General features: G+C 44.6%; 1 protein-coding gene across 1 annotated transcript in view; it reads right to left on the reverse strand.

Moving 5' to 3' along the window:
• Positions 1 to 25,022, reverse strand: part of MAJIN (membrane anchored junction protein) — a 142,287-nt gene extending 117,265 nt beyond the window's left edge. Inside the window, exons 1-2 of the mRNA XM_034759393.1 lie at positions 24,856 to 25,022; positions 1,384 to 1,498 (exon numbers count right to left, since the gene is read on the reverse strand). Of these exons, the coding sequence (XP_034615284.1) occupies positions 1,384 to 1,484 (101 nt within the window). The 5' untranslated portion in view covers positions 1,485 to 1,498; positions 24,856 to 25,022. The remainder of the gene's footprint in view (positions 1 to 1,383; positions 1,499 to 24,855) is intronic.
• Positions 25,023 to 26,072: the final 1,050 nt, after the last annotated feature.

Below are 26,072 nucleotides of genomic sequence, written 5' to 3' on the forward strand. Positions count from 1 at the left end.
TCGACCGTACCCTCTCCAGGGCGGGAGTCAACAGGATGGCCGGATGGGTCTGTGGCACAAATTGTCCTGTAGTAGACGTGGACAGCGCCGGCCCTTTAGAGTCCCGGTGTGGAGAATGATCCCTCACCGGCCTGTTCTTTTTAACCGGCACTGGCGATGGGGAACGGTGTCTCATAGAGGACGGTTTCTTGTGCGCCGACTCTCTCCGGTGCCGGGGTTTGGTGGCCTTGGCCTCACGACTCATCTCCGGCGCTGGAGCACTGCGCACCAAGGATGAAGTGCTTGGTGCCATCTCAGTAGGCCCGGGATCTGATTGCAGCCACAGGGCCGCCTCCATTAGGAGGACTTTAAGTCTCTGCTCTCTATCTTTGAGAGTCCTGGGGCGAAAAGCCCTGCAGATACTGCACCTGTCTTTTTGGTGGCTCTCGCCTAGGCACCTCAAGCACGAAAAGTGCGGGTCACTCTTCGGCATGAATTTCCCACAGTCCCAGCAGAGTTTGAACCCTGGGGACCCAGGCATGCCCCAGCGGGGCGACGAAAACTTGGGGAAACACCCCAAGTAATAACTAACTAAGCTAACACTTAACAACAAACTAACTAACTATTTACAACAACAACGGAACACTGTTACGATTGCTGAAGAGCAAGCGAAGTTCCAGCTAGCCGTCACCTGTGGTAAGAAGGAACTGAGGGGGTGGAGGGTCGGCTGGCCCCTATATACAGCGCCATGAAGGCGCCACTCCAGGGGGCGCCGAAGCCGACACTACAGACGCTGCTATAGTAAAATCTTCCGGCTGGCGTGCATGCAGCGCGCACACACCTGCTTGGAATGGACATGAGCAATCACTCGAAGAAGAACATATTTTTCCTTAACTTCATTCTTGTAAACAGCTGAACTACTTTAGATGAAAGTTGCAAAAAAAGTCTGAGGCAGATACTCAACAGGAAAGTTTCAGACAAAACATTTAAAGTTTAGCAAAATTATAAGCAACTGAAAACAAGGCCTTATAATGGAAAGTGTTAGGCAATCTTAACTACAGTAATAGGTACGAGCTCCACCAATAATAATAAAAGGGCAGTGTCCTCAACTCGTCTGGAAGAGAGAGCATGAAGACCATTTCATAGTCTCAGGTGACTCCCTCTGGCCAATGCTCAGTCTGGTGTTAATGAACTTTGAAGCTGAAATATCCAGTCCTACATGACCAAAAATAGAACTGTTGCAGTTTGGAACCTTCAGAAGTGGTGCTAGTGCTTAGTAAATGAAGAATCTCCCAAAATCCTCATTTTGAAATAGCAGTACAATACATTCTTACTGTAGCCTCATGCTGTTGTGGGGTGAAAGTATGGGTTTGGTTCATACCTAGGAGTAAGAAACTTGCCTACCTGAGGAAGTTGCCATATCTGATTTTAAGTTTATATACACTTCTGCCTGCATGAAGAAACCTTGTTTCGGGTAGTGGATATGTAAAAGGTTTTAAAAACATCTTTTTCAGAATACCTAGGTAAGCAAGAGAAATCAGATGTTAAAAAGATTAAATCCATCCCAATCCATGTCTGTATCTTTCATAGTAGAAGACAAGAGTATTATACACACAACTTTTATTCTAGAGCAAGTTTGCCTATCAGACCTATATCCTGGATCTCCCTTGAACCTAACCCCATAATTCTGCACATTTTGCTACTAACTGGAGATTTAATTGCTGAGAGTAGTAAAAGTGGTAGTAAAAGGGACATTTGGTGTATGTGTAAGATGAAAATTATTTAGTGCTACCACAGCTGACTGTTGAAAGAAAAAAAAAAAAAACTTCCTCTTAGAGTTTAGGCTTGTTTTTCTATCATTACTGACTGCACACACAAAGTGAACTACTGTACTTAAAAATACTAAACTTAGGTAGCCACATTAAAATACTTTCATGGCTATTCAAAATTTGGAGGCTTTTTCCCCAGCATAAATCTGTAGCCAACTTCTACTGCTTAGTTATTAAGTGAGTGAATCATAGAATATCAGGGTTTGAAGGGACCTCAGGAGGTCATCTAGTCCAACCCCCTGCTCAAAGCAGGACCAATTCCCAACTAAATCATCTCAGACAGGGCTTTGTCAAGCCGGGCCTTAAAAACCTCCAAGGAAGGAGACTCCACCACCTCCCTAGGTAACGCATTCCAGTGCTTCACCACCCTCCTAGTGAAATAGTGTTTCCTAATATCCAACCTAGACCTCCCACACTGCAACTTGAGACCATTGCTCCTTGTTCTGGGTGGAACTGACATGCTGGATTTAATTTCCTTCAGGCAGTTTTAAAACCTGGGATAGCTTGGATCTGATTATCAGAGGCATTGAGCAACCACAAATCCAAATGAAATAAATGGAAGTTGAAGATGCTCGTCACCTCTAAAATATTAGGCCCAATACATCTCAAGTTGAGAACCCACAAAAGGAGGCACCTAATGTCTGAATGTCTAATGATCATGTCTGAAAAGGTTGTCCTTAACATTAAGGTTTCATATGCTGTCTTGAGCACTGCCAATTTTCAAAGAACATTATATTCTGAAAATATAAAAGAAGTTTCTAAAGGAACCACAGGTGACTCACTCAGTATACCTATTCCAAATGGTACCTTCAGTCACTGTGCCTGTAGATAGGAATCTGTGGGTTTTGCATTGAGATACTTTGCAAGATCTGCCAGCAAATCCCATCATTTCTAATCTTTAGGATCCTAATTCTGGACTGACATACCCACTCCCTCTCTTCAACACTGCATCTACCATCCATCTATGCAGCCCACTGTGAGTATCTCAAGTGGGCTCCGCTCCTCCCATTGGACGAGAAGTTTCATTTGCTTTGCCCATCAACACTTACTGTCAGTTTCTCAGCATCCGTACGGTCTGTGCTCCATATGAGCTTCACAAATATTGCAGCCTCTGCAACATAGCCCCACCAAGATAAGTTCTCCCCACAAAATTAAGATGTCAGTCTGTCCTGCAGTGGCTCAAGAGTGTGGGTACCAACCTCAGGACAGACTGTTAGGAAACAGCAAAAAACCTAAATTGGCTGAGAGTTCTATACTTCGATTTTGCCAACCAATTATCAACTGTAAACTCCTCGGGCACTAAAACAGCCTTAACATGGAGTCACAGATAGTCCCCTTGGATACTCCAATCTGTCTTGCCACCCAGGTAGGCTTGCCTTTGTGATAGATGGTCCCTTACACCGAAGAACTCAGCAACATTCAGATTAGTCCCAGTCCCAAAGGGCCGCTTACCCCAGGTCATGTGCACCTTCGATTTCACGCCAAAAACAACACTTGTAGCCAATCCTATAATAAACTATCTAAAGATTTATTACATAGGAAAAAGAAATAGAATTATTTACAAGATGAAATCAAGTAAACATATATACACACAGAAATGAGTTCCAATTTGAAGTTTCAAAAAAAGTTTTTGAAATAAGCAACCTCTACGTGTCCTTTAGGGCTAACCCAGGCTAAGCACTGGGGATCTTTTGCTTATGCTTCATAATCCTTGCCCCTCATAGTCCAAGCAGCATAAAGATATAGCTCCTCCTTGTTAGAGGTTTTTATCCCTTCCCCCTTTGCTTCAAATTGCAAATTCAGCTGGGGGGAGAGGGGGAGAGGGGAGAAAGTCCATTTTGATGTTCCTCAATAGTCTGTCTGGTGTTGCTTGATCTTCCTTGTGAGGCAGGACATAACACCTTCTGTTGGAGGCCAACATTTCACACTAATTAATATCTCTCTTCTGTCTGGTGATTTAAGCCATGTCTGCATTATAAAATGAAATCAACCTAATTTACATCAGCATACGCCCATGGCAGAAATTACACCGCTTGTGCGTGTCTACACTTTGCTGCTTGTGTCAGTGGTGCGCATCCTCACCACGATCACTTGTATCAATTGTACTGCCAGTGTGGCGCATTGTGGGACAGCTCCAGAAAGCCAGTAACAGTCAACATAAGCAATGCAGTGTCTACACTGATACTGTGTTGACATAACAACACTGACCTTGGCTCTATGCCACTCATGGAGGTGGAGTTATTAAGTCAGCATAGGGGGGCAGTTACATTGGCAGGAGTGAAATTTAAGTGTAGACACTTCCATAATTAGGTTGATGTAAGCTACCTTGCATCGACCTAACTCGGTAGTGTAGAGCAGACCTTACACAGTTATACAGCCTTTCAATGCAAATACTCAAATATTACCTTAAAATATGGGATACAGATGTTCTAAGAGATTACAGCACGCAGCAATTTAAAAGCATTCGATAAAGTAAATGTTCAGCTCATTTTTATAACTCTAATATCTATTTTAACAATACTAACATACAGGTGCACAAGACTGATTCCAGCTATATATTTGACAATATCCAAGTGAGGCATGGGCCCTTGGCATGAGTTGGCATCACCTAGTTTGCCAGCATCACATAAGAATTGGAAGAAACTCAAAACATCCATCAATGAACACACACTTCCATGAGTTAAATACATGGTTAATTAGTAGTTCTGCAAATGTGTCACAGTATTTCTTTTTTTTAAGAAATCACAAAATCAGTCACAGTAAATCTAGTAAAAGTAACAGGTTTACCACTCCATAATTTTTTGTAAAAAATGCCATGACATATGAAATTCAACTATAGCTCTTAAAGTCGTAGGTCAATGTCCAACTCACCACAGCCAAAGGGGCAGCGACCAGCTGCAGTAACACCCTCTGCCCCAGCACCACAACCATAATCCCTGGCGGGGAAATGAGGAGGCCCCCCATGTGGCCAGGGGGCTGGAAAGCGAGCCCACCCTCCATTCACCCTCTGTGGTGGTTCCTGTGTCCCAGGAGACTGGGTCCAGAGATTGAGAGCCAGCTCCCCACACAAAGACTCACCCCAGGCATTGTGATCTGGCACACAGGGTTGCAGTGCCACTCAGGTTTGGCCCACTATGATGGTTCTTGGGTCACTTTGTTTTCCTCATGCTTGAAACATGAGGAAATCTTGCCTGTACCTGACTGGGTGTCTGTGCCCTAACACCAGCCTTTCAGATACTCAGCACTCTCCTCTGGGTTATACCAGCCCTATCTTTGTCTTATAGATTAAAGAGACCTTAGAGACTAACAAATTTATTAGAGCATAAGCTTTCGTGGACTACAGCCCACTTCTTCGGATGCATCTTACATGTTACTCTTTATGGATAAATATCCTGTAAGATATGTTTGGTGTAGTGAGTTTGTCAAGTCTAAGTAAGAATTATTTGCAAAGAACAAGGGACCTTTCTCCTAGGAGCTTCTGTGTCACACCCTCCTACCCCTTTGTCAGGCCAAACCTGAGAGGCACCACAACCCCGTGTGCCAAGTTGCAAAGGCCAAGTCCTGCAGGACACAGGAGCCACCGCTGCAGGATGAGTGCACAGCAGGCTCACTCTCCAAACAGCCCCCCGGGATCTGCCCTTCACACAGGGCTGATGGCCCACCTAGAGCCTTCCAACACAAACAGAAAAATCATGGTATCCGTGACATTTTCTCCACTTTGACAAACCTGCAGCCCTACTAATTAGACATAAGACCAGATCCTTAACCCCTGGTAAATCAGCAGCACGAAGAGGACTGGGCAGTAGACAAGTATTCCCCTGTCATGGCAATCTTGAGCAGGCATGGGGCATTATTTTCTGGTGCAAGAAAGGACTAGTGACCAATTTTGCCCCAGCATTCCCTATAAGCCACAGGCATAAAGGTGGCATACAGTCAGAAAGAAATGGTTACTTACTGTAACTGTGGTTCTTTGAGATGTGACAAAGCTTGACAAAGTCCTGGCTGGGATGATTTAATTTGGGTTAGTCCTGCTTTGAGCAGGGGATTGGAATAGATGACCTCCTGAGGTCTCTTCCAAGCCTAGTCTTCTATGATTCTATGATGCAGATGTGTATTCTACTTGGGTGTGTGCACACCCAGTGCACCAGAGCCAGACAATTTTGCCTAGTAATACTCGTAGAGGGGTGGGGCTTGTACCTTATGGCCATAGCCCCTCCCCTAGCTATATTAGACGGCACCACCTCAAGCCCCCTCAGTCCCTTCACACTGAACACTCAGAGACTAGACTCCAATGGAGGGACAGAGGGTGGTCATGGAATACACATCTGTATCACATCTAGAAAAAACACAGTTACAGAAAGTTACCGTTTCTTCTTTGAGTAGATGCAGCTGTTTATTCCTCTTAGGTGACTCACAAGCAGTACCCACAGGGGGTGGGGCTTGGAGTCTATTTAAACAAGGACTGCAGGACTGCCTTCCTAAAGTTTGCATCTGCTCTTGATGCCACAGTAATGGCATAATGGTTCATAAACCTATGTATCAATGACCATGTGGCAGCCCTGAAAATATCCAATATTGTGATGTCACTTAAGAATGTTATTGACGTAGCCTGCATTCTCAGGCTAGGTCTACACTACGGGGGGAGGAGGGGTCCTACCTAAGATCACGTAGCTGAAGTTGTGTATTTTAGGTCGACTTACCTGGCTGTGAGGACGGCGGCGAGTCAACCGCTGCCGCGCCGCCATCGACTCTGCTTCCGCCTCTTGCCGCGGTGGATTTCCGGAGTCGACGGCAGAGCCATCGGGGATCAATTTTATCACGTATTCACTAGACGCGATAAGTCGATCCCCAATAGATCGATTGCTACCCGTCGATCCGGCAGGTAGTGAAGATGTGCCCTCATAGAATGAGCTTGTACCCATAGAAGGGGGTGTAGCCGAAGCTGTTTCGTATGCAGTCTTGATTCAGGAAGTTATCCACTTAGAGATCATCTTTGAGGAGACTGCCTGTCCCTTCATACAGTCAGAATATGACACAAACAGATGAGGTGAAGACTGGGAGGACTTAGTCCTGTCCAGATAAAAGACCAAACATCATCTGATGTCCAAAGGGTGAAGACACTTGCTCCTCAGGAGATGAATGTGGCTTAGGAAAAAACACAGGCAAATATACCGTCTGGTTTAAATGAAATTGAGTGACCACTTTAGACACAAATTTTGGGTGCAGCTGCACCATCACTTTGTCTTTGGAGAATGGTGTGTAACAAAGCTCTGCCATCAAAGCCTGCAACTCATGCACTCTCCTCGTAGGTATTATTGCCACGAGGAATGCAGGATTTTTTTTACATAACAGAGGAAAGGGGCAAGATGCTAGAGGCTCAAACAGAGGATCCGTGAGAGTTCCTAACATCATATTAAGGTCCCACCAGTTCCCATGCCGGTGAATGGAGAATCTCACCATCACAGCATTGAAAAACACCAATCCTCCATGAATGGGTGGATGAAAGGCTGAGATCACCACTGGATGCATCCTCAATGAGCTAAGCTTAAGGCTGATAACTGAAGATGCAGCAAATACTCTATGATGTCTTGGATACTAGCCAGTATCAAGCTGAACTCCGCAGGGCAAGGACCGCACTGAAAAAAAGCTTTCACTTTGCTGAACAGTCCATCTTGGTAGAGAGCTTTCTATTACTGAGTAGGACCTATCAAACTGTCTCCAAAAACATCTCTCTTCCTCCTCATTCAACCATGGAGCAGCCATACCATGAGATGCAGGGAGCTGAGCATGGGATGCAACGTATGACAGTGATTCTGCATGAGCAAGTCAGGCTGGAACATAAGGGATAAGAAGGTCAGAAAACCAGCACCACCTCAGCTATGCTGGGGTGAGGGTGAGCTTGGCCCAATCTGCCTTCAGTTTGAGAACGATTTGTGGAACAATCAGGATCGGAGGAAAAGCACACAGGATAGCCAATTGCCAGCTGAGGTGGAAAGTGTCGTTCAAAAGCAGAACAGATAGCATTTTCTGTTGTCCCTTGTATCAAACAGGTTGACCACTGGAACATACCACAATGCAAAGATGACTCTCCAAAGACTGGACTTCAGAGACCACTTGTGGTTCAGGGAAAAATTCCTGCTGAGATGGTTCACAAGATGAGTCTGGACTGCCACAACCTGATCACCTCTTGGGCAAAGCACCCTGGAGTGTGCTCAGCCTTGCCTCTTCACATAATAACATGTGAATTACCAAACCCTTGATGAAGTCTAGGAAAGCGAGACAGGCATTGTAGATGGCCCAAAGCTCCAAGACATTGATATGCAGTGGAGCTTCCTGCTCCAACCACAGATCCTGAACCTTCAGTGACCCCAAATGCACTCCCCAACCTACCAGGGAGTGACAACAGTCCTGGTTGGTAAGGGTCATGCAAAGGAAATGTTGTGACCTACATTTCCCTGAACCATCCACCACTACAAGAAGTCCAGGATCAATGGAAGGAGACAGACCAACTTGTCCCGGTGATGAAGGATTGGACAGTAAACAGTCCTAAGCCACATTTGAAGAGGGTGAAGGCGCAACCTGCGTGCATGTGGACATGTGGCACATACAAACGGTCATGGAAAGCTGAGACTGCAGATTGAGACAAAGACAGCGAATTGTCTGGAAATGGTCAGTTGGCAGAAATGCTCATGAAGTCATACAGTCTATTAGGAACCCAGTGAACTCAATTTTCTGTGTGGGGACCAGCGCTGACTTTCTGGTGTTTAGGATGAGACCCAGACAGTCGAGTAAGACAGTGTAATGAGTACGTGAGAAAGGACTCTTTCCCTGGATGTGCCCCGAGTAGCCAGTCGTGCAGATATGGGAAGATGTGGATTCCTTTCTTCCTGAGGTATGCTGTCACCCCAACTATACATTTAGTAAAAACTCAGAGGTCAAGAGACAGACCAAAGGGAAGGACTGTGTACTGAAAGTGACAATTTGCCACTACAACCCAGAGAAATCTTCTGTGACTTGGGAGAATCACCAAATGGAAGTAAGCATCCTGAAGGCCCAGAGCAGGAAACCAGTTGTTCTGAGTCAATGCAAGGAGGATAGTTGATAGCTGTCCAATTTACAAAGTCATACATGGACAGCAATGCCTGCTGGTTTACAATCTGCATTTGCAAGGAGGAAGAAGTGTAAATCTTTCTGCCCATTAAATCCATCCTTTTGGAGTCCTTGTCTTTAGACATGGACTTAAAACCTCCCCTGCTGGGTTCTATCATCCACTGCAGTTCGACTAGGGAATTTAGGGCCAGATGAGAGTGAAGAACATAAGAATGGCCATACTGGGTCAGACCAATGGTCCACCTAGTCCAGTATCCTGTCTTCAGACAGTGGCTTCAGAGGGAATTAACAGAATAGGCTATTATCGAGTCATCTATCCCATGTCATTCACTCACAGCTTCTGGCAATCAGAGGCTAGAGATACCCAGAACATGGCGTTGCACCCCTGACCATTTTAGCTAATAGCCATTGATGGACCTATCCTCCATAAACTTATCTAGTTTTTTTTTTTTTTTTTTTAATCCTGCTATAGTTTTGGCCTTCACAACATACCCTGGCAATGAATTCCACAGGCTGACTTGCATTATATGAAGAATTAGTTCCTTTTGTTTATTTTAAACTTGCTGCCTATTAATTTCATTGGATGATCTCTGGTTCTTGCATTATGTGAAGGTGTAAATAACACTTTCCTATTCATTTTCTCCACACCAGTCACAACTTTATAGACCTCTATCATATCCCCTCTTAGTTATCTATTTTCCAAGCTAAAACATCCCAGTCTTTTTAATCTTTCCTCATACGAAAGCTGTTCCATACCCTTAATCATTTTTTTTATCCTTCTTTGTACCTTTTCCAATTGTAACATTTTTTTTTAGATGGGGTGACCAGAACTGCATGTAGTATTCAAGGTGTGGGTGCACTATGGATTTACATCTTGGCATTTATATAGTGGCATATTTTCTGTTTTATTATCTATCCCTTTCCTAATGGTTCCTAACATTCTGTTCACTTTTTTGACTGCCATTGCACATTGAGCAGATGCTTTCAGAGAACTATTCACAATGACTCCAAGAACTTTTTCTTCAGTGGTAACAACTAATTCAGATGCCATAATTTTGTATGTATCACTGAGATTATGTTTTCCAATGTGCATTACTTTGCATTTATTAACATTGAATTTCATCTGCCATTTTGTTGCCCAGCCACCCAGGTTTGTGAGATGCCTTTATAACTCTTTGCAGTCTGGTTGGGACTTTAGTAATTTTGGCAAAATTTTCAGATTCACTCCTTTTTCCAGATCATTTGTGAATATGTTGAACACAACCGGCCCCAGTACAGATCCTTGGGAGACACCACTATGTACCTCCCTCCATTCTGAAAATTGACCATTTATTCCTACCATTTGTTTTCTGTCTTGTCTTTTCTTGTCTTTCTGTTACTAAACCATGAGAGGACCTTCCCTCTTATCCCATGACTATTTACTTTGCTTAAGAGCCTTTGGTGTAGGACCTTGTCAAAGGCTTTCTGAAAGTCCAAGTACACTATATCCACTGGATCACCCTTGTTCGCATTTGTTGACCCCCTCTAAGAATTTGAATGGATTGCTGAGGCATGATTTCCCTTTACAAAAGCCACCTCGACTCTTCCCCCAACAAATCATGTTCATCTACATGTCTGATAATTCTGTTACTCACTATAGTTTCAACCGGTTTGCTTGGTACTGAAGTCAGGCTTACCAACCTGTAATTATCAGGATCACCTCTGGAACCTTTTTTAAAAATTGACATAATATTAAATATCCTCTAGACATCTTATATAGAAACTGATTTAAGCGATAGGTTCCATACCACAGTTAGTAGTTCTGCAATTTCATATTTGAGTTCCTTCAGAACTCTTGGGTGAATACTCTCTGGTCCCGGTGACTTATTACTGTTTAATTTACCAATTTGTTCCTAAACCTCTTCTATTCACATCTCAATCTCAGACAGTTCCTCAGATTTGTCATCTAAAAAGAATGGCTCAGGTGTGGTAATCTCCCTCACATCCTCTGCAGCGAAGACTGATGTAAAAAATTCATTTAACTTCTCCACAACAGCCTTGTCTTCTTGCATGCTTGTTTTCCTTAAAATGCCAGTCAATTTAAATTTTTTCCTTTATTAAACTTGTTCACTTCAGTTACAACTGAACTTGTTGGCCATTTTTCTGCCTACATTCATCTTATTTTCAGTGGTATGTTTTTGGAATTTGACATCTCTTTTTGTCACATCAGTTAAATCACTCAAACAACCTAAATTCCCCTCCAAAAAAGTTACCTTAATCCCAAAACTAATTTGAACTTTCTACCTAAAGTTGTTTACTTTAAACTGTCTAATCTGAAATGCCCCCCTAAACATTTTCTGTTAAGCTACCAACAAATTCAACTTTAACAAAAAAATCATTTACCTCACTGAAAGCATCAAACTGATTTCAGATTTTACTATTGAAGGACATAAATCCACACCGTGTAGAGGTCAAGCATAGGAGTTTATTACACACAGCGCTGGCGGAGTGTCACCTTGCTTATTAGGCTCAGAGACACTGTCAATCAATTGATTACAATAGAATATATAGATTTTCCATGGCCGAGGGAAAGTGACGGGGTAGGCAGTTCCACAGGTTTTGAAGCAAGGCAAGATAGCACATTAGCCAGTGGTTAACAGATTACATAATGTCTCCACCCATAGTCTCAAGTTAGCAAGTTAACATTTAATTAATACTTTGATAAAATGTTATTAGTATAAAATATATATGTTGAATTCTGATTTGGGGGTCTATAAGAATGGAGCAACTCCTTTGATTGTCCAACAGGTACATTCCTACGGGTTGAAACAAAAACTGTGAAAGTATATGGCAATAAAGTATATGGCATTCTATTGATCTAAAACATTATAATGTATTGTCACAGCTTGTTCTAAAAGTGGTTCTCTGAGCTTTTTCATGACTGACTGTAAAATAAATAGACTCATAGAATTATAATGAAATAATTCCATGTCTAATTTACAAGTATGAAAAGAAAGCAGGTAGACTCACAATGACAAGTTGTCAGATTTCACCGAGTAACAAAGATCAGGATACATGCCTCGTTTAAATATTGTAAAATAAAGAGGACCCAATTCAAACTGTGGGCAAAGGGCCTGCATGTTGTCAAGTTTGAGTTACAGGAAAACAGAAAAGTGTCACAAACTAATTAAATTCTATTCATCACTGACAACAGAATGTCTCCTTTATGTCTTAAGGCAGGCATTGGTCCCTTGGAAGGGAGGTGGAAGGATGCCATATTTTATACTGGCATGTGCCAACTTTTCATAAACTCAAGGTTGGATCTGTGGGAAGAACGTTTGCCTACACTAACACAATAGGAACAGGGATCCTTTGTTCAATTTGAAACATAATTATTCAGTTATTGCTCCAATATCTGGCATTTTGCTGACCAGGCCTATCTTAGCAAAGGCAATGTTATCTGTTTACCCCAGCTTTCTCTTAGCTAATCACTATTTGCTAGGCCTCTGGTCTCTTGACCATACTCTGGACCTTGGGCCTGGAAAAGAGCTGGCACAATCCATATACACCTCTACCCCGATATAACGCAGCCTGATATAACATGAATTCGGATATAATACGGTAAAGCAGCGCTCCGGGTGGGCGGGGCTGCGCACTCTAGCAGATCAAAGCAAGTTCGATATAACGCAGTTTCACCTATAACGCGGTAAGATTTTTTGGTTCCCGAGCACAGCGTTATATCGAGGTAGAGGTGTACCAGGTTGTTATATAAAATGCACATGGATTTTAACCCTTCACTATCTTCAATTTATTTACTTAAGGCTATGTCCACAGTTGAAGTTGGGGATATACCAAGCCTTTGAGTTTGCCTACACTGCAATGTAAACCCAGGCTCAGACTCAGGCATGTGCCCAAACCTCCCTTCTGTCTACACACAAATCTCTCAGACTTGGGTCAGAACCTAGGGTCCCAGGAGCCTATGGGTGGAGGGTCCAAGCCCATGTCAAGCCATTACCCAGGATTTGAGCCCTATTGCTTTGCAGTATAGACACAGCCCCGCTTGGCATGTGTCCCAGGAGTCTGCCAAAGATATCCCACAATCCTATCAGCCAACTTCCTTTGTCCTCTCTAGCCCAAAAATTTCCAGCTGACTCAACTGAAAATGGAAGCTACCTCCTGCCCCCTTGGTGCATAGCAATAATTCAGTGAATCAATATTAATCCTTCCATTGTCTTCTGACCACCGCGCTGCAAACACTCCATGAGAAAGCCTTCTGTGTTTGCAATGGAGACCAACCAGAACAGGCCTTTTGAAAAGTAAGCTGCTTCATGGTCATCAAACAAGCCATCAAGCAAGATTTGTGAAATGCAAATGAAGAACTTTAACAGAAAAGTGCTAATTTCAAAGGAAGTGGTCATTGTGTATGCTGACTGGAGGTCAAAGACTCAAAATGCATTCCTCAGTCTCCATCATCAAAGGAAAAGTCCATGTGGGTAGTGAAACCATGAGCTTGTAGCTTCTTTTCACAGAAAACAAGCTACAAGTATGGATTCAGGGAAAGATCCTCCATCTCTGGACTGCTTGACCTCCTACAGAGAAGTGTACCAGATGCAAACCAGAAATCCCAGAGACAATCTAGGTACCCTGACTTTTGGGAAACTGGAAGTTTATTACATCACTGCCACCATTTGGAATTACAAACTGTGACTCACCTGTGCGTCTCTTTTACCTTCTTTAACCTCTCAATAACTCTCATTTCCTTTTCTTAGCTAATAAACCTTTAGTTAGTTTACTATAGAATTGGCTCCCAGCATTGTCTTTGGCATAAGATCTAGAGCAGGGGTTCTCAAACTTCATTGAATCGTGACCCCATTCTGACAACAAAAATTACTATGTGACCCCCAGGGGCTGGGTGAAGCCTGAGCCCGTTCCGGGCGGAGGGGGGGGCCAGACCTGAAGCCGAAGGCCTTCAGCCTCGCCACCCAAGGCTGAAGCCAAAGCCTGAGCCCTAGCAAGTTAACGCCAGCCCTGGTGACCCCATTAAAACAGGGTTGTGGTCCACTTTGGGGTCCCAACCACCAGTTTGAGAACCGCTGATCTAGAGCACCAATTTCATCTGGGGTGACTAGTCTCTTGGGACAGGGCACAACCTGATGTGGTGTGATTTTTGATTTAAGTGACTTTTTATCACAAAGTGCAGTTTGTCTGGGTGATAAGGTAGACTGGAGAGTCTAAGGGGACTGTCTGTGACTCCATGGTAAGACTGGTACAGTGATCCAGAAATTCACATTTGTCACTAGCTTGGTGAAATCTAATTATAGAACATACCACCAGTTTGAGGTATCTGCCCTGTTTTCTGACAGTCTGCCCTGAGGTAGGCACTGACGGTTGTGAGTCACTCCAGACAGTGTGACAATCATACAATCTTGATTTGAAATAATAAAGTTAAACACATGATCAGGAGCAATTAAACATTACTAAGCAAACACTATTGCTCTATAAAGTTATGTATAGCAAATCACACTTCAATCACTTCCTTATATGAACCCATACTCTGACTTCTCTCCCCGCCATTTCATAATTTATCATGTCTTTCATAAGCACATTGCATGGATAGCACGCAAGCCCCCACCCCACCCAAGCACTGAACCCCCCAATTTAATTGATCCTACCCCACTCCAAAAGCACATTCTTAGAGTACTATTCCTCCTCTTCCATTGGGCCATGCAAGTTCATAATGTGAGAACACAAAGTATCCCAGACTTCTGTCACCTGGGTGAATCCAGTCCCAACTGTGGTAGGTACGCTTTCTGGCTGAGTGTACTGATTCAGCAGCCCCTCTCTGTCATAGGTCCATTCAGGGGGGAAATGGTTCACCTCTGGCTTCACAAAGATTGTGAAGAGCACAGCAAGCCACAGTGATGCAACAGAATTAATTATACTGTTATCCAAATGGGTCTGCAGACATCTCCAACAGGATTTCAAACTGCCAAAAGTACATTCAACAACCATTTTACACCAGCTGAGAGCATAATTAAACCTTCTTTTGTCAGGCTTCTGAAATCAGAGTACAGTTTCATAAACCAAGGCAAAAGAGGGTACACGGGGTCCCCCAGAATAACAGTAAGGACAGTAACTCCATATTTTATGTCATCATTTGGTGGGAATAGCATCCCAGCCTGTCTATGAATGTAGATTCCCAATCAGCAAAAGACCCTGGCATCATGAATTTTTCCAGTGTAGCCCACAATGACATTCACAAATTGATCTCTGTGATCCATGAGGGCCCGCATAACAATGTGGTTGTTATTTATGTACTCATGTGCTCCTTGTTGAGGGCAAACTATGGCCACATAAGTCTCATCAACGGCCAAAATGCAGTTTGGAAACTCCATTCTCTCAAAGCAAACAATTACTTCAGTAGTATCTTTCATGCCTTATACCTTGGGGTAAACAACATGTTGGATTGCCTGAGAAATCCTCGCCACCATTCTACCCATAGTCAACTTTCCAACATCAAATTGGGTGGCAACAGACATGGAGCAGTAGCTTGTGGCTCTCTGCCAGAAGCATCAGTCTATGTAGGGGACATCAGCAGCTATACCGAGTATACAGAGCAGCAAGTACAAGTTTGCCATGCCAGGTTACTCTTCCTCCTCTGCCACTGTCTCCTCCTCCTTCTGCTCCATTATGAGCTCTGTCGGTTGCCTTTGCTGGGTCAGAAAATGCCGTCAAAATGTCCGCTAGCACCTCATGGAAGCTCTACCCATTTCCTGAGACAGGAGTGAAAGCGCAAGCAAGAACTTCTTGGAAAGGGGGCTTCTCCATATTGCTCAGCAGGCTGTTCAAACTTCCTGTAACATGCAGGGTGGGCAGTAAAGCTTAGTCACAGTGCACCACGGACAAAGGACTAGAGTGGCCACATTTCAGGAGGGAGTACTCCTGGGGGAATTCTGCACCACTGCGCCCATGCAGAATTCATGTCCCTTGCAGATTTCTTTGTTTCCCCACAGAAAAATGACTTTCTGACGGGGACGCAAAGGGAAGTCGCAAGAGCAGTCATGCAGTACTCGCCAGCAGCACGGGAATGTCATTTCGGGAAGCCAGCAGAGAGGTAAATCATTGCAGAGGTGGGGGAGCTGGTAATGCCCTGGCCAGTGTCTCCTACCCTGTACTAGGCTCAGCTGCTTGTCCCAACAGGGTGGGGGATGATGGGACTTCCTCTTCCCTTTCAAGGAGCAGCCGGGTCTGGGTCAGACCTACCCCCAAAAACTTCCCCCAGCTGCAAAAAGCTCTGCACACACCCCTGCTTCCTGCTCCCATTGCTCATCAGCCATGGGGGGAGGGGTCACTATATGGGGAGCTGCTACCCTGTCCACCTAGTCCCCATGCATCTGCACCCCCACACCCCAGACCCAGACCTACCTGCTAAGCCAAACCCCCTCCCCCACCTGAATGTCCACCCTCCCAAGCCTCACACACACACCCCTGCACCCAGACCCACCCTGCACCCGGACCCCGCACCGAGCCTCAACCTCCCCAGCACTCAGACCCCTCCTGCTGGGCCCCACTCCCCCTACATCCGGATTCTGAACCCTGCACCTATAACACTGCCTACTGAGCCCCCCACACTCAAACCCCCCACCCCAATGAGCCCCACTCCCTCAGCACCAGACCCCACACCCAGAACCCGCATCAAGCCCCAACCACTTTCACCTGGACCCACCTGTAGAGTCCCATTTCCCCTGCTCTCAGAACCCCCCAATGTGCATCCAGATCCCCCCCCCACTGAGCTGCTTGCACCCAGATTGCCCCACACAGAATCCCCTCACCCCACACTTGTATCCTGCTGGCCTGAGCCTGCCTGCCCATGCCTGGTGCACCTGGCATAGAGGGGCAGGGCCCTGAGGTGTTTCTGGGGTAGGCCCAGCCCTTGCACTATGTGGGGTGGGGGGCTGCAGCACCATCTCCCACCTCCATGCACCCAGTGGCCTGTACTCCCCACTGCCATTTTAGAGCCTCCACATTTATTTATTGACAAATAAAATTTGCAGAATTTTAAAATATCATATGAAAATTTTTTAGTTTTTTTGGCTCAGAATTCCCTCAGGAGTAAGGGGGCTACAGAGTCTAAAATATGATTGATTCAACTCAGGTCTGCTTGCTATGGTGTGGAAGCCAGAACCCCAGGCTCAAGCCCGGGTTAAGAATCAGTGTAGATGCTGAAGCCCAGGATCTTCTAACACGTCCTCTGATTCAGTCCCACTAACACCAAGCTTACCTTGCACTATAAACATACTCTGACAGGCTATACCAGGCTTCTAGTCCCTCTGCCGGCCCTGCCTATGCTCGTTTTTTAGCACTGTGATAAAAAGAGCTGAGGCCTGGCCACAGCTGGTCTGGGTCAGCTGACACAGGCTCATGAAGCTATAAAAACTGCAGTGTGGCTGGTCAGTTTTGGGCTAGAGTCTGGCCTCTGGAACCTTCCCCTCAAAGTGGGGCCCCAGAGCCCAGGGTAGGCATCTACACAGCAATTCTACAGCCCCACAGTCCGAGCCCCAAGAACCCAGGTCAGCCAACCTGGCCTAGCCTCAGACACACTGCAGGTCTTTTATTCCATGTGGATGTACCCTCAAGGGCTCACAGCTAGCCCAGTTGGTCTCCTGAAGCTGGCAATCACAGTGTAGTACAGGAAATTGCTCCCTGTAGGAATGTGCTACTTATGATGTACTGAGCATATTCACACAAACTGAGCATGCTCAGAACATCTGCTGCAGCCACTGCCCTTCACTCTGCCCTTATCAGCCGTAAGATTCTGCTAACTGCTTTTTACAGGGGTTAAAAAGGGGCAAAAAGGGCAAATCGGAGGAGGGGGGTGGCCAGGGTCTGAGCAGGGGACGAAAATTGACTCGTCACAGGGGTCAAGCAGCTGGAAGCAGGGTTAGGATAGGGGCTGAAGGCAAAATCAGGGATGGGAGGGGGGAAGGAGATGGAGTTAAGCCCAGGGGTGAGGTGCTGCCAGAGGGTAACAGAGGGCAAAACCTCAGCACAAGCAGGGGCAGAGGTGGTAACAGTTACCCCCGTGGACTGAGACACCAGTGTTTGGCAAAAATAACAGGGTCGGAGGAGCAGAGGGGCTTTTTTATTTCCCCTCCCACAGACAGTACCTCTCAGTATGGGCTTCCCACGGCTGAGTTCTTAAAGGCACAGGCATCTCAATACCTAGTCACTGCAGCTCCTCTTTGATGTAACCTACTGAGGTGTTGCAACAGGAGACTTAATTCAGTGAAACCAGGCCTTCCCTACACCCCCCGCAGGGGGCGCTACACCCCCCCTGAATTTCCTCAACACCCACCAGTGGTCAACTAGTTACAACGGTGTTGCCAATTTTGTCATTGGTTAGAAATCTGAATTGAAATTGAAACATTAATACACACTTTAAAAGCATAGACAATGTATGATAAAATACTTGTACCTGGAAAAGTATAATAGGTTTGAAAAGTATGAACAAAGACTAGCTTCCTCACACAGCTGTTGTTTTTTCTAACAATGTTGGCGCATTATGATTTGTAAGCAAGGTCTGAATGAGCTCTCCCCTGACAGCTAATGATGAGGCAGGGAAAGGGGGAAGGCTTCAGGACCAGATTGTATTTACATGAACTCACCTACTCTGCCTAGGTATCCAGCAGACAGAGCTGTGTTGCCCAGGTGATCAGTTTTGGCTGGTGTTGGGAGTTTCTATACTAAACATTTTTATATTATATTATAATTAATTTTTACATAAGAATGGCCATATTGGGTCAGACCAATGGTCCATCTAACCCAGTACTCTTCCAACAGTGGCCAATGCTAGGTGCTTCAAAGGAAATTAACAGAACAGGGCAATTATTGAGTGATCCATCCCGTTATCCACTCTCAGCTTCGGGCAAATAGAGGTTCTCAGAACATGGCATTGCATCCCTGCCCATCCTGGCTAATAGCCGTTGATGGACATATCCTCCATGAACTTATCCAGTTATTTTTTTAATCCTGTTCTAGTTTTGGCCTTCACAACAGCCCTTGGAAAAAAGTTCCACAGGTTGTCTGTATGTTGTGTGAAGAAATACTTCCTTTTGTTTGTTTTAAATCTGCTGCCTATTAATGTCATTGGGTGACCCCTAGTCCTTGTGTTATGTGAGGGAGCTTTTCACTTTCTCCACACCAGTCAAGATTTTATAGACCTCTATCATATCCCCCCCTTAGTAGTCTCTTGTCCAAGCCGAAAAGTCCCCCAGCCTTTTTAATCTCTCCTCATATGGAAGCTGTTCCATACCCCTAATCATTTTAGTTGCCCTTCTCTGTACCTTTTCCAACTCCAATATATCTTTTTTGAAATGGGGCGATCAGGACTGCACGCAGTATTCAAGATGTGAGCATACCATGGATTTATATAGTAAAAGTGGAGGAGCTTGGTTTGCCAGACTGATCAGCAAAGACAATGCTGACAAACTATGTGAAAAGGCTGCAAAACACCAATCCTCTGGACTGCATCAACATGCAGAAAGCCTTACAAGCCAGTCATTGTCAAAGCCGATTTTAGAAGAAGTACTTAATGAGGTTAAGAATGCTGGAGCCACAACATAGTTTATGCAAACAAACATGGCTGTCACATAATACTTTCTCTTTAAGCAAGAGATACCACACACTACAAACTGGAGGCCAATGTTAAGTGCATTGTCATTTGTTAATCTGGAAATTGGACACTGGTTCCACCCAAGACCAGCAAATGCTCACTATCTTTCTGCAAGAAACTCAACTGACTGGTTAGAAGCATTCAGTGCAAAGACTCAGCGGTTGAAAAAGTGAAGAACTCTCTCACTGCATTCAGAAAATGTACATACAGGGCTGATGAATGCACCGATGCAAATGGGAGTCAAGTATTAAGTCACGACCTATATTATCTTGATTTCAGTGGTAGGTCAGTAGATAAATTTCTAGATGTTCAGGTTATAGAAGACACATCAGCTGCATCTCTGAAACCCACATCTTAGAAGAGTTAAATGCTTGTCAATTGAACCCCAAACAGATGGCTGCTTGTGCATTTAATGGAGTTGCAAACTTCTCTGGAAGACATAGTGGAGTATGAGTTTTTACAGATGCCTGTCTTATAAAACAGACAATTGAGTGGAGGCACTACCAGCAATGGGGATGCCATGTGATCAAGACAGAATAGAGAATTTGAATACAGAGTGGAATATCATACGATGAACAAATGTAGATTTGATTTCAACTTCTTCTTTATCATCACTAATGATTCAACCCAATTTTTGTGCTATGTTTCCTGGGATGAAAGAAGTAGGAATTCATCTCTTTCTACTCCCTGTCTCAACAGCTACAGTTAAGCATTCTTTTTCCTCACTGAATAGAATTTTGTGTTCTGAAAGAAGTCGCCTTCTGCCTGATCAGGAGCATATCATGAAGGACTGGAAGTATCTGACACATGAGAAGCCACCAAAAATGAATGCACCGCATTCGAAAAGTTTATTAACAGAGTTGTGCAAATTTACAAGAAACCAAGAAAGATGTAGATATATTGCTTCATATAGGCTTGTATAGCCAACTTTAATTTGTGTGATGATTTAAAAACATGAGTTAAATCTAATAAAATGGTCATGAAACATATTTGTTTTTACGATGGTGCCATAAAGCCCACCTTTGCCCTAACAGTCTCACACCTCATCGGTCCTCACCCCTCCCCTGTATTTTTGAACACTGTCCCATCTCAATTTCTGTGGAAAGCATGGCAGTGAAATATTTTTTCTGTGCGATACTTGTTTATATCACATTCTGTCAGCTGCAGGATTCAGCATCAATTATCCTCCTAATGTAAATAGCAGGGTAGGTTTGTTTATTTTGCTAGGCTGCTTCACTGGCTCATTTGTTCATGGGAGAAGCCTGAACCTCTAAAGAGCTAGTCGCCTTACCAAAAACATCACATCAGTTTTTCAATAGAACTCTTTGCCTCCTCACTAAGGTTTTTCTGAGTTTGAGATCCTCAGTAGCAACAATTATAATCAACCTATGTCATGTTTTATAGAGATCATGAGCACTTTACCAACTCCAGGCTCAGCTATGGCTCTAAAGCTTGAGCAATGGCAGGGAGGAAAAGAAGGTGGTACATCTTCAAGCAATGGTGATAGGAGCAGCGTTTGTGCTGGTGGAAGTCAGGGGAAGCCCTGGGACCACCAGGAGCACTGTGGAGTGAGGGTTGCCCTCACCAGTACAGAACAGATGTAACAGCATGGACTCCATATAGTGCATGGCTCCTCTGAGGTGCTCAATATAACTGGCAGTGCCTTCTGCCTCTACCCGTTTGCCATCAGGGTATTTAGGCAGCAGCAACATTACAGCTTCCACATGCATGGGAGTGTTTGGGGGAAGGAAAGGACTTTTTGGCCCTCATCTCACCTCCACCACCACTAATGCCTAAGTGTGATGGCAGCCATATTTTGATCCTGTAATAAACAGATAGGGACTGCTTCAGCCAGGAAAAGTTTCAGGTGAGCATCGATGGTCCTCAGTAAGGGAAATAGGAAACCCAAAATACTTCTCTCTTCTTTCTACCCAGCCCCCAGAGAATAAAATATAGCTGCATGGAGACAAACCCATCTGGTTCATCTTTACCCTACAGACTTCAAAATCTATTTCTGAACAAGCCCTTTCATCTCCAATGAGATATTGCCGAAATCTACGTTCCCTTTGATCAGAAACCTTTCTCAGTCAAGGCAACAGGACAAGTGCATTGCTGCCTCTGCCTCTGCCTACCTGCTGAGTTGATGAGATCGCACCAACATAGAAGTATACTGAAGGCGAACTCTAAGGAAATTAAGAGTTTAAATTATCCTCCACGTGTCCCACATCCCACTAACATGAATCCAGGCAGGGTCATTTGGACGCTGAACACTTTATGCTTCCATCCCACACCACTGTCAAGTTTTAGTAAATTAGGACAAGTCAGCACGTAAGAACAGCACGATACAACTATATGTATCAGTAACTGCTAATGATAACAATTCACTACCTCTCCCTGCTACAGATAGCAACTTCCTACTGGTAGTAGTTTCACATAGCAGTTTCTTACACTGTAGGGTATCTGTAGGAATTAGCTACATCATATAGCAGTTTTTAGCAAATTAGGACAAGTCAGCAAGTCTAAGGGAAAAGCAATTGAAAACAATTGACAGTTTTTCAAAGAGACATTATTAAGGGTGCAAGAGCAAACTATACCACTGAGTAGGAAAGATAGGAAGTCCGGCAAGAGACCACCCTGGCTTAACCAGGAGATCTTCAATGATCTAAAAATCAAGAAAGAGACCTACAAAAAGTGGAAACTAGGTCAAGTTACAAAGGATGAATATAAACAAATAACACAAGTATGTAGGGACAAAATAAGAAAGGCCAAGGCACAAAACGAGATCAAACTAACCAGAGACATAAAGGGTAACAAGAAAACATTCTACAAATATATTAGAAGCAAGCGGAAGACCAAAGACAGGGTAGGCCCATTACTCAACGAGGGTGGGGGAATAACAGAAAATGTGGAAAAGGAAGAGTTGCTTAATGACGTCTTTGTTTCGGTTTTCACCAAAAGGTTGGTGATGATTGGACGTCTAACATAGTGAATGCCAATAAAAATGAGGTAAGATTAGAGACAAAAATAGGAAAAGAACAAGTTAAAAATTACTTAGACAAATTAGATGTCTTCAAGCTACTAGGGCCTGATGAAATGCATCCTATAATACTCAAGGAGCTGACTGAGAAAATATCTGAGCCATTAACAATTATCTTTGAGAAGTCATGGAAGACAGGAAAGCTTCCAGAAGACTGGAAAAGGGCAAACATGGTGCCAAACTATAAAAAGGGAAATAAGGACAACCCTGGGAATTACAGACCAGTAAGCTTGACTTGTGTACCCGGAAAGATAATGGAGCAAATAATTAAGCAATCAGTTTGCAAACATCTAGAAGAAAATAAGGTGATAAGTAACAATCAGCATGGATTTGTCAAGAACAAATTGTGTCAATCCAAGCTGATAGCTTTCTTTGACGGGTAACAAGCCTTGTGGATGGGGGGAAGTGGTAGACATGGTATATCTTGATTTTTGTAAAGTTTTTGATACTGTATCGCATGACCTTCTCATAAACAAACTAGGAAAATGCAACCTAGCTAGAGCTACAATAAGGTGGGTGCAAAACTGGTTGGAAAACCATTCCCAGAGAGTAGTTATCAGTGGTTCACAGTCATGATGGAAGGGCATAACGAGTGGGATCCTGCAGGGATCAGTTCTGGATACGTTTCTATTCAATACCAATTCAATATCAATGATTAGGGGTCTGGAGCACATGACTTATGAGGAGAGGCTGAGGGAACTGGGATTGTTTAGTCTCCAGAAGAGAAGACTGAGGGGGGATTTGATAGCAACCTTCAACTACCTGAAGGGGGGTTCCAAAGAGGATGGCGCTCGGCTGTTCTCAGTGGTGGCAGATGATAGAACAAGGAGCAATGGTCTCAAGTTGCAGTGGAGGAGGTCCAGGTTGGATATCAGGAAAAACTATTTCACTAGGAGGGTGGTGAAACACTGGAATGCCTTACCTAGGGAGGTGGTGGAATCTCCTTCCTTGGAGGCTTTTAAGGCCCGGCTTGACAAAGCCCTGGCTGGGATGATTTAGCTGGGAATTGGTCCTGCTTTGAGCAGGGGGTTGGACTAGATGACCTCTTGAGGTCCCTTCCAACTCTGATATTCTATGATTCTATGATTTAGATAACTGCATAGAGAGTACACTTATAAAGTTTGCAGACGATACCAAGCTGAGAGGGGTTCCAAATGCTTTGGAGTACAGGATTACAATTCAAAATGATCTGGACAAACTGGAGAAATGGTCTGAAGTAAATAGGATGAAATTCAACAAGGACAAATGCAAAGTACTCCACTTAGGAAGGAACAATCAGTTGCACACATACAAAATGGGAAATGACTGTCTCGGAAGGAGTACTGCAGAAAGGGATCTGGAGGTCATAATGGATCACAAACTAAATATAAGTCAACAGTGTAACACTGCTTCAAAAAAAAAGGGAACATCATTCTGGGAGATATTAACAGGAGTATCGTAAGCAAGACACGAGAAGTAATACTTCCACTCTACTCCACGCTGACTAGGCCTCAACTGGAGTATTGTGTTCAGCTCTGGCGCCACATTTCAGGAAAGATGTGGACAAATTGGAGAAAGTCCAGAGAAAAGCAACAAAAATGATTAAAGATCTAGAAAACATGAGCTATGAGGGAAGACTGAAACATGATAACCATTTTCAAGTACATAAAAGATTGTTACAAGGAGGAAGGAGAAGAATTGTTCTCCTTAACCTCTGACGATAGGACAAGAAGCAATGGGCTTAAATTGCAACAAGAGCGGTTTAGGTTGGACATTAGGAAAAACTTCCTGTCAGGGTGGTTAAGCACTGGAATAAATTGCCCAGGGAAGGGAATCTCCACCCGTGGCGATTTTTAAGAGCAGGGTGGACAAACACGTGTCAGGAATGGCCTAGATAACTTTGTCCTACCATGAGTGCAGGGGACAAACTACTATCTGTAGAAATTTGTTACATCCGTTTTTTTACAATAGCAGTTTCTTACACTCCATTACGTATTAGTAATGCTACAGCTAGCACATTCCTACAGGGAGCAGTTTCCTACACTACAAGCGGCAGTGGACCAATAAGATCAGACCAACCAGCCATGGGCCGCTCCCACAAAGCAGCCGCCGGCCCCTTCCTAGGTTAGCGTCCCGGAGTCTCGGGAGAGTGGGCAGCGCGGTCCCAGCCCTCGCCCACCTCAGCCCCAGCCCCACCCCGGAGCGCAGGGCCAGGGCACGAGCCACAGACGCAAGACGGGACTAGCGGCGGAGTGTGGGAGCGGCGATACCTGGTTGTTGCGGGTGGCTCAGCCTCCCCCACGCCTGTGATACCTGCCGCCCATGCAACCGGCCTCACTTCACAGCTGCAACGGAGAGGAAAGTTCTTGCGGCCACAGTCCTTACGCGCCACACGCGGGAAGGCGCCGCGACGTCAGCTTCCCGCCTCGGCTTTTCCGCTGCCAGCTCTGTGTGCGCGAGCCCCGACCCGGCCGGCACCAGCGCAAACGGAAACAACCGCTCCCCATGGCCTGATCCGCTGCCATGGGGAGTATCCCGCACCGGGTGGCGCCCTGGCTGGGACTCCTTGCCCCCGGGAGCCCCTCCACCTGGCGGTTTCTTCTTTGTTTATTTACCGTATTCTTCTTCTTTTTATTGATGTCATGTGACTTTTACCACTTCTCACCAAATAAATGCTCATGACAACTTTACCGGAGCTACTTGTTGCCGTTCCCAGCTTTCCTGGCCCGCGGTCTCCCGTCTTTCCGGGGACTCACGTGGTAGTTCAACAATATTTTGTTGTCTTTTCACCACCCAAAATGTAAACGCCACAGGGCGAGCTCCGGGTTTGGGGGAGGGCTAGAAGTCTGTGCGTTGGTCTCAGCCTGACCCCACTGGGGGAACTCGTGGTGGTGGCTCCTCACAAAGTCTATCAAACATTTCCTTTTCTAACCACTATCTTTCCATTGCTTATGCTTTTGCCAGACTTCCAAGACTTGAGCTGAAGCTTCCTGTTTGGGCTTTGGCTCAGGCGGGAGTTTTGTGGAGAGTATCAGCACGAATGTTTCAGTCACTTTGGAGAATGAGGTTAGGGAAGTAGGTAGTTTTCCCAATGTTAACCAATTTGTAAAGAGCTCCAGTGTTGGGTTAGAAACTTCAAAATCGGTTTTGAGAGTCTTAAACTCAACATGGTTCCTTCTGCTTTCTCCATGAAAATCCATTTGGCTATGTTACAAGACACAAAAATCTGCACATGCATAGGAGAGCTTGTTAGAGGTTTACTACCAAAATTAACTTCTGTTTATGCTCCCTTTCAGGAGCTCCTGCAGAAGCTGCTGGTTAGTATAAATGACCTCTCCAGAGCTGCTGCAGTGGGGAGGGATAAGGAAGAAAGGTGCTTCATGTGGGGGGAAGTTCATAGGCTCCTCTACAGCATTCACCCAGGAAGGAGATATAACAGCTCACTCCAAACTTGTCTCATCTTATCCCAAACTAAATCTTCTCCCTA

This window comes from Trachemys scripta, chromosome 2 (genome assembly GCF_013100865.1).
Source record: "Trachemys scripta elegans isolate TJP31775 chromosome 2, CAS_Tse_1.0, whole genome shotgun sequence".
NCBI classification, from domain to species: domain Eukaryota; kingdom Metazoa; phylum Chordata; order Testudines; family Emydidae; genus Trachemys; species Trachemys scripta.